The sequence below is a fragment of the Pan paniscus genome, chromosome X, assembly GCF_029289425.2.
Source record: "Pan paniscus chromosome X, NHGRI_mPanPan1-v2.0_pri, whole genome shotgun sequence".
In the NCBI taxonomy this organism is placed as follows: Eukaryota; Metazoa; Chordata; class Mammalia; order Primates; family Hominidae; genus Pan; species Pan paniscus.
Window position 1 is genome coordinate 29,633,849 of NC_073272.2, and position 9,315 is coordinate 29,643,163.

Genomic DNA, 9,315 nt, shown 5'->3' on the forward strand with positions numbered 1-9,315 from the left:
AGTCCTAGGCATATCTGGCAAGTAGTGACAACCTAAGTCTTAGTTAATTCCGCAGGTTCTTAGGGAACAAGCAGATCAGGGAATAGGAGCATTACGGGATTCCTAGAGCAGTGACTTCAAGGAAAACTGCTGAGGTGGCCTTCAATAAAGTCACGGAGGTGTCTCCCAGTTGAAGTGACCCAACCATCTCATCCTCTGTCCTCTAGGTCACAGAGCTCACGTGTCTAACTGTCTACTACCCTGTCTTAAGTCATCATGCCTCGGGGTCAAAAGAGTAAGCTTCGTGCCCGTGAGAAACGCCGTCAGGCTCGAGAAGAGCCAGAGCCTCTGATGGGTGCTCAAGCCACTGCAAGAGTGGGAAGAGAATGTTCCTCCTCTTCCTCTGCTCATTTCAGGAGTACCATCCAGAGCTCAATTGCTGCCAAGACAACCAGCAATCCCCACGGGCCTCAGAGAGCCACATGCACCACCACTACTGCTGCAGCTGTTTCATATGTAAGATCTAATGAAAGCACCAACAACCAAACGGAGGAAAGACCAAGATCCTCACAGGCCCTGGCTGCCAATGAGCACATGACCAGAAGCCCTCTAGATGAGAAGGTGTTTATTTTGGTGCATTACCTTCTGTACAAGTATCAAATGAAAGAGCTTATTATAAAGGCAGCTATGCTGAAAGATATAGTCCAAATTCCCAGGAGATACTTCAGTGAGATCCTGGGGAAAGTTTCATATCACCTGGAGATGGTCTTTGGACTTGACCTGAAGGAAATGGATCCAGATAGGCACATCTATTTCCTTATCAACACACTGGTACCAACCCATGATGCAAAGTTGAGTGATGACAGACGTGTGCCCAGGACTGGCCTGCTGATGACTATCCTGGGTGTGATCTTCACAAATGGTAATTGTGCCACTGAGGAACAAATCTGGCAGGTATTGAATGTGATGGGGTTATATGAGGGGAGGAGGCACTTCATTTTTGGGGAGCCCAAGAAGATCATCACCCAAGATTTTGTGAGAGAAAATTACCTGCAGTATCAGCAAGTGCCCGACAGTGATCCTCCGCGCTATCAATTTCTATGGGGTCCACGAGCTCATGTAGAAACCACCAAGATGAAAGTCCTAGAGTTTTTAGCGAAGATCCACAATACTGTCCCCAGTGCCTTCCCAACCTGGTATAAAGAGGCTTTGAGAGATGAGGAAGAAAGAGCTCAAGTCAGACTTGCAGCAAGGGCTCACATTAGGGCTGTGGCCAATGCACGTTCCAAGGCCATATTTAGTAGATTCTCCCACCCCTAGCAGAACTCAAGACATTTTTCACCTTGTGGTTGAAAGGAAAAGTCCACATTCTAAGCTGTGGAAGGTCAGGGTGGGACTGGAGGCAACACAGTGTATAACATGTTTGTTTTCTTGTTCTGTAATAAGTTCCTGGATAGTTTTTTCAAAATATTGTTCCTTTTATCAGAAGGTTTGAGTAACTTTAGAAACTAAGTTTATGAATGACATTACTTAAACATTGCTGTGAATGTAAGAGTAAGAGTTTTATTATTTTGTGAAACAAATTAGGAACATTCCATTTTAGTTGTTTGAAACAAGATATGGCAGTAAATTTGGTATTTTTTTTTCGGAAAGGTGAAAGGATGCAGAATTGTAATAGTTGGGATCAAAAGTGGAGAAAAAATAAAAGACTGTAAATTGTTGGTTTCATTTATCACTTTTAGTCTTTTTTTTTTTTGTAAAATCCATTTGTATATACATACCTGGATATACTTAGTTTATTCAAGAATGTAGGAGAAATTAAATCATAATAAATCAGACCTCCTTCTCAGGGGTTTATTTTTTTCCCCAAATAATAATTGAGCATCTGCTCTGGATGGCTTGTGTTAGTACTTGCAGTGCTAAGATAAACAAGAATCATCTATACCCATAGAAATGAAAAGACTTGGAGTAGCTAACATGAAAGGAAGATGGTGAATGGCTTAGTTCAGATTGCTATCACAAATTATAGATTGGGTGGCTTAAAGATCAAACATTTATTACTCATAGTTCTGGTAGTTGGAAGTCTGAGATCGAGTTTCCAGGTCAGGTTCTCAGTAAAGGCTCTCTCAATGCTTAACAATCTTCTCTTTGTATCCCCACATGGTAGAGAAAGCTGTGGTCTCTTCATCCCTTTATAAGAGCACTCATTCATGAAGGCTGTACCCTCATAACCTAATTACCTCCCCAAGACCCCACCTCCAAATACCATCACATTGGGGATTCAGGGTTCAACATGTGAATTTTGGGGGGACACAATCATTCCATCCATAGCAGTGAGACAATCTAACCAAAAGGACAAGTCAAAAGAAGGTGTGAGGACTTTGGGGTTTCAGATGAGCAGCTGAGTGTAAATGCCCTGTGGCAAAGGGTTGGGGTTGGGAAACTGCAAGTCCTTCAATGTGACATAATCTTAAATAAGCTGAGTTGTGGGTCAGATGAGCCTCTGAGAGTGGTGGGCAGAGGCCAGCACCTCAGATGGTGTGTCTCAGACTTGAGAAGGCTGGAATGGAAAATTGCTTTTAGTAGTCACCTTTAGGTCACAAATGAACCGGAGAGAAATCTCCGCCTAGTGCACAAATGGAAGACGTCCTGTGCTCTTATCTCAGTGTGGGTGAACGCAATGCACAAAAAGATGATTTAACAAGGTGCACGAAAATGTGATTTACACCTATTACCACAAGGGAGGGTCTCAGGAATAATGGTGATACTCATATAAGAAGCTCAGAAGCCACTGTGCTGGCAATCTGCAGTGATTTGGGAGAGGCACAGCCCATCCATTAAATGGGCATTTCAACTAGGTTATTTTGTATATAATTTGGCAAACTATAAACTAAAACTGGATTTTTATGGGGTGAAATAATTGCAAATACATGTGGTTTGGAGCGAAAGGCAGTTGGAAGGGAGGGACTGAGGTAGACCTTGACACAATTTCTAGGAGCTCTGAGTTGCATCAAACTGGATAAGACTCCCCCATACCAACAACAAATAACATAACCTCAAAAAAGTTGTATAGCGTGTAACTTAGTTTAACCTGCTAAGCAACATTTTGGCTGATTTGTTGTGCTATATGCTAGTGGGCTGCAAATTATCTGACAATTCCTGGATAAAACAAAGCAAACAAAAAGAGGGAAAATTGGTAGGTTTGGGGGTCAATATAAACATAATAATAACCGTAATTTATTAAAATCCAATATAAGGTAGTGTGCCAGATGCCTTGCATAAGTTAGATACATTCCAACATTCGTACTTTACAGTACGGTATACTGAGAAGCCAAATACATGAGCCAGGGAGCAAGAGGACTGTTTATCAAACCAACTTCACAGATGAAGAATTTGAGGCTCATAGAACTGCAGTTTTCCCGAGTTTCCCTGACTTGCAAGTGATAATACTGGGACCAGACCCCTATTCTGAATTCGTCTAGAGTCCACATTGTTCCCTCTCCTTGACTAAGCTGACTTGTGTCTCTTAATTCATTTCTCTTCTCACTACTGCACTATGTCTCTGGGCAATGAAAAGAAGGAACCTGGGGCCAATGCACTAAATCCAGATGTAATAAATAATGGAGAAAATGAGAATTGAACACCATTTGGAGACTGCCTGTGGGCCTCATTTCATAGGGCCCATCCACCCCTAGCTCCAGGGTTCTTTGGGAACTGATTTTGCCCAGGTGCTGGCAGATGGGACCAGATCCAGCACTTTCCAAATTACACTACTCTTTCCTTGAGTCAGCCCCTGTGAGTCCTTGTGCCCAAATCTGGATCCTTACCTGCTGTCCAGCTCTTCCCTGCTTCCTTCCATGAAGGCTGCACCCTGCTCGCTATGGGAAAGAAAGCCCAGAATAACTTTCCTTCCTTTCTCCTGACTTAGAGCTTTCCAACTCCCTGCAGATGTCCTCTGTTTGCCACATCACTCAGCTTGCAACTTCTGATAACAACAGCCCCTTCCATGTAATTGTTTACTTAAGCAGTGAACGTTATGTACCTGCTTATCTGTTCTGGGTGCTTCCACTCCAACCAAACTTTTTTCCAAATTTGCTTGTGAGTTGAGTCAGATTTGAAACAAAATCTGCTGGTTCTTGGCATATAACTCTGAAGCTAAAGATTTTAGACAGAAAATTGGATGACAAAGACAGGAGAGTTTAATCTGGTGACCTATTTGAGACTAGGCACTGATGAATGAGCTTAACCAAGTGGCCAAAAACCAAAACCTCCCATATAAGTGGTAAATGAGGAAGGATCAAGGAAGTCACTGTCTAGCAACCATCTAAAAAGACTGGACTCTAACAAACCCTGTAGTCCTTCCAGGAAGTTGTGGTAGATTTCTCTCAATGCAGTAACAAATTACTGCAAATTTAGCATTTTACAACAACACACCTTTATTATGTCACATCTCTGGGTGAGAAATCCAGGTTGGCTCTGCTGATTTCTCTGCTCTGGGTTTCACAAGGCCCATACCAAACTCTCAGAGCCTGTACTTTTATTGCAAGGTTCTGAGATGAATCCCCTTTAGAACTCATTCAGGTTGTTGGCAGATTTCAATTTCCTGCACTTGTAAGACAAAGGCCCTACTTTCTGACTGCATTCGTCTATGGCAACCATAATTTCTTGAGACCTTTCTCTATTCTTTGCATTTATCTTGTGTCAGCAATTGCAGGTTGAATCCTTATTACACTTGCAATCTTTCTAACTTCCTCCTCTGCTGTATCTCTTTTCTACTTCTATCCGGAGAACATCCTCTGTGTGTAAGAGCCCATGTCATTAGATTGAGCCCTCCTTGATAATTCAACATAATGTACCTAATTTAATAGTGGTTTCCCAAAGGAATATAAATCATTCTATTATAAAGACACATGCACGTGTATGTTCATTGTGGCACTATTCACAATAATAAAGACATGGAATCAACTTAAACGCCCATCAATGATAGACTGGATAAAGAAAATGTGGTACATATACACCATGATATTCTATGCACCATGTATACCATAGTATTCTACGCAGCCATGAAAAAGAATGAGTTCATGTCCTTTGCAGGGACATGGGTGGAGTTGGAGGTCATTATCCTTAGCAAAGTAACACAGGAACAAAACCAAATGCCACATGTTCTCACTTACAAGTGGGAGCTAAATGATGAGAACACATGGACACACAGAGGAGAACAATACACACTGGGGCCTTTGGAGAGTGGAGGGTGGGAGGAGGGAGAGGATCAGGAAAAATAATTAGTGGGTACTAGACTTAATACCTGGGTGATGAGATAATCTGTACAACAAACCCCCATGACACAAGTTTACCTATGTAACAAATCTGCACTTGTATCCCCGAACTTAAAATAAAAGTTAAAAAAATAAAATAAAAAGTAGTTTAATAATCTTAATAGATCTGCAAAATGCCTTTGTCACGTAGCATAACATACACATGGTTTTCAGGGATAAGTGCATATATATACTTTTGTAGCAATTATTCAGTCTACCAACACTGTAGAAAATGTTTCCCTAGCCTTCCAGAGTTTATGAGAAATGTAAAAATAATCTCCATGTTTCAGCTAACTCTTGTCTGCATCTGCCCCAAGGGAAAATCCTGGTTTTTCACTGTGTGTAAAGACACCTGTATAAGTGTTCAGGCATATTCATCAAGTGATAGATAGAAGACACTCCGAAATTATGATTTTGATCATGTAGTGAAAGGAAGAAAGAAATGCTCAGTATACTGAGACTATTGTAAAGGTAAGTGGAGAACGGTGCTACTGAGTAAAGAAGGGTAAACCATAGTTGTTGGTAATTCTTAAAGAGTCCTTTAGAAAGTTAGCATAATTGTGGCAGGGCACGGTGGCTCATGCCTGTAATCCCAGCACTTTGGGAAGCCAAGGCGGGCGGATCACCTGAGGTCAGGAGTTCGAGACCAACCTGGCCAACATGGAGAAACCCTGCCTCTACTAAAAATACAAAAATTAGCTGGGTGTGGTGCTGCATGCCTGTAATCCCAGCTACTTGGGAGGCTGAGGCAAGAGAATCGCTCGAATCTGGGAGGCAGAGGTTGCAGTGAGCCGAGATCATGCCACTGAACTCCAGCCTGGGCAACAGAGAAAGACTGTCTCAAAAAAAAAAAAAAAAAGAAAGAAAGAAAGAAAAGAAAAGAAAAAAGAAAGTTAGCATAATAGCATAATACATGAAAAGATCTATTACATAGTAGGCACTAGAAAAACTTAGCCAGTTGCAACGCAATTTTGGCCTTCTCAGAAACTTCTCCATGAATGAAGAAGACTTTTATACAAATTGTGAAAGTTACACCTCGCTGATCACCCACTATGTAACTGTTTATGGAAAGTTTGCAAGTGTTGTCCTTCCTGGGAGGAGGAGACTACATTCCCAGTTCACTTATAGTCAGGAAGAGTTATTTGACTACCCTTGCAACTGACATATAAAAAGAAACAGTGCTGCTACATTGTAGTGCATTGGCGAAACTACAATAAAAACAGCCTGGATCCCTGGGTTGCCTAACAGTGGAATCCCTCTGTTAACCCACATCAGATTTTAAGTGCATGAGACAAAAGCTTTTCTTGTGCTAAGGCTTTCAGATTTTAGGCTTCTTCCATTAAATCCTCTTGCAGTTATCGTATATGAACAATACACAGGTACTATTTCTGTCTTATTGAAACATTTTAATTACCAAAATAATAGTGCATACATTCATGATGCAAAAAAAAATCTGACAATATGGCTAAATCACAACCCCTTTCCTTACTGCATTCCTCCAAAATTCAGTTCCCCTCAGAAATAACCACAATTCAAATTCTTGTGCATATTATTTTAAAATATATTTTAGGCTTTTCCTTAAATCGATATACTAGACAAAATACATTGTATGTTTTTAATGTACCTGGACAAAGATGTACATATTCTTTTGCCTCTTGCACTTGTCACTTAATGAAATAAATGCTGAATCATTCTGTGAGAGCACCTATAGATATGTCTCATTCTTTTAACTACTTCCTACAATTCCAAAATATGTATGTGTCATAATTGATTTAAAAATTCTCCTCCTGATGGACATGTAAGTTGTTTTCCATTTTTTGCTATGACTAATAAAATTGATATCAACATCACTGAACATAAATTATTGGGCAAATGTGGGTGTTTTCTTGTAGGAAAGACATGGAAAACTGAGAATTGAATTAAAGTGGAAATAGTGTGATGATTGTAAGCTTTTATGAATATTGCTGAAATTCCATTCTGATAATGCTATACCAATTTATATTCTCGTGTATTAATGTATGTGAATATCTTATACTCTCACAGGAATTTTACTTGATCAATTTTAAATTTATTCATTCTTTTGGGTGAAAATACATTCTTACTGTTATTTTGTATTTCCGTGTTTTCTAATTATGGTAATCCAAAATTAATTCAACCCCCTATCTTTACAAAGCAGGGTTTCTGCAGTGATGTCTTCTGTACTAGGATACCTCTGGGCAAGCTTTAAAATTCTGAAATGTCAATGAAAATTTCTTTTTACTTTGAGAAGCACGGCTTTGGTCAGAATGACTAAGTCCCAGGAAATGTCCAGAGAGGGCACTTTCAGTTAGTGAGAAACATCAGGAGGGAGACAGAATAATTTCCAGAGTCCATGAGAAAGACCACATGCTAAACCAAGCTCAGGGAGCCTAGGGCAGACTGACAGTCAAGGATCTGTATGCAGAGTTCCGCATTTCGTTGAGAATGAATCAGAAAATGAAAAGGTGTGGAATCTTGGAGGGTCCTGAACAACTCACGCGAGCAGCTTGACAAATTTCTGAATCATTTTTACCCATCTGAAGTTGTAGAGTGATCTGAGTGGGAAGATCTATTGTAGAAAATCACCACAGGCATGCCTGATACCTTACCCTAACTTACAATCTGCCCTACTCACTGTCAGGCAAAGTATAGCTAGCTCCCCTGTGTCACTGAATAACGTTCTTGATGGAAACTGGGAGAGATTTTCACTATTCTGGTGGGCTGTACTTCTTTGCCACTGTACTGCAGCTGTGAGCTGCCTTGATTCCTGCTGGAGAAGGGCATTTCTTCTCTTGTACACAGTACCCTTCCACCATTGAGGTTGGTGCTATGTGTATGGGAAAGACGGCAAATGATGACAGTTGAAATAGGCCAGGGAGTACCAGAATAATGGGAGAGGGTGTGTAGCTGCAAGCAGTGGAAAATTGGAGGGGGAATTCCCTGAGGCTAAGTACCTCAGTGACTCTGCAAATAAAGGTTTCAACGTGGATATGTCTTGAGAAAAAGATCTCGATGCTCTCCCTACCTCTGACTGTCTCCCTTGGTTCCCAAGTTATTTGCTGCCACAGGGCATATGTCCTGTGGCTCTGTTAAGTGGTCTGTGTTGCCACCAGATACTGCCTAGGGTAGGAGGCTGGCCCCAGGCATAAACATCTTGCAGGATGGGTGGAGGATTACTGCAGATGATGCAGTTCATTGTCAAACTGACTGGGGGTGATGGTGATATGTGTGTTCACCAGTGCCCAGTTCTCCCACTCAGCCCCCTCTGCTTGAGGGCCCCCCATGGCTGACAGAGGGCAGAGTTCTGTGGAGTTGATTGAATTAAAATGTAAAAAACATCTGTACCAGGCATTCTCAACATTTTCAAAAGATCTGTAATAAATTTTATTACCTTTTACTGAGAAGTGAAAGCACTGGGCCAGGGTATCAGCTTCAGGTCAGCAAAGGGAAGAATTCCAAGCCTCAGCAGAAATAAACATGAGGACCTTGAGGAAGGTCTGAGGGAACCACTTAACACTGGAACATACTGCCCCGCCCACAGGCCTCCCCTAACCCCCCCATCCCTGCACCCCTGGGGTCAGCCTCAGGAGCTCCAGGCATGATTGTTAAGTACAGGGGCCCCTTAACTAAACTAAGTACAGGGGGTTGGGAAATGGCAATGATTAGAAAGACGGGGAGTTAGCCTTTGTCTAAGGCTGGCTGATTCAATTCAGCAGAGAGAGCACAGTACTGTCCAGTAGTTCTTTCAAAACATGAGTACTGCAGGTACTTCCTTGTCTAGAACAGAGGAGGTCAGCTTGGAGCACCACCCCTTCCATCAGCCCTGGGAGGCACTAAGCAGGGGACACAGGAAGTAGTTTCTCTTTTCTTCCACCTTGCCTCTGACACCTCAGGGCAGTGAAGGCTTTGATATGCGTGAGGAGGCATCAGGTCAGCAGATGGAGGAGTCCAGGCCCTGTTCTAGGCAAGATAAGTACTCTGAGTGAAGTTTGAGGGAACCACC

At 41.8% G+C, this 9,315-nt stretch overlaps 1 protein-coding gene across 1 annotated transcript; it reads left to right on the forward strand.

Moving 5' to 3' along the window:
- Positions 1-255: 255 nt before the first annotated feature.
- LOC100972038 (melanoma-associated antigen B10-like) lies at positions 256-1,299 on the forward strand. The gene has a single exon (XM_003819595.1). The coding sequence runs from the start codon at positions 256-258 to the stop codon at positions 1,297-1,299; it is 1,044 nt and encodes a 347-aa protein (XP_003819643.1).
- The last annotated feature ends 8,016 nt before the right edge of the window (positions 1,300-9,315 follow it).

Bases quoted from the DNA above. Each gene is read 5' to 3' on its own strand.
- LOC100972038 (XM_003819595.1), top strand. From the start codon at position 256: ATGCCTCGGGGTCAAAAGAGTAAGCTTCGTGCCCGTGAGAAACGCCGT.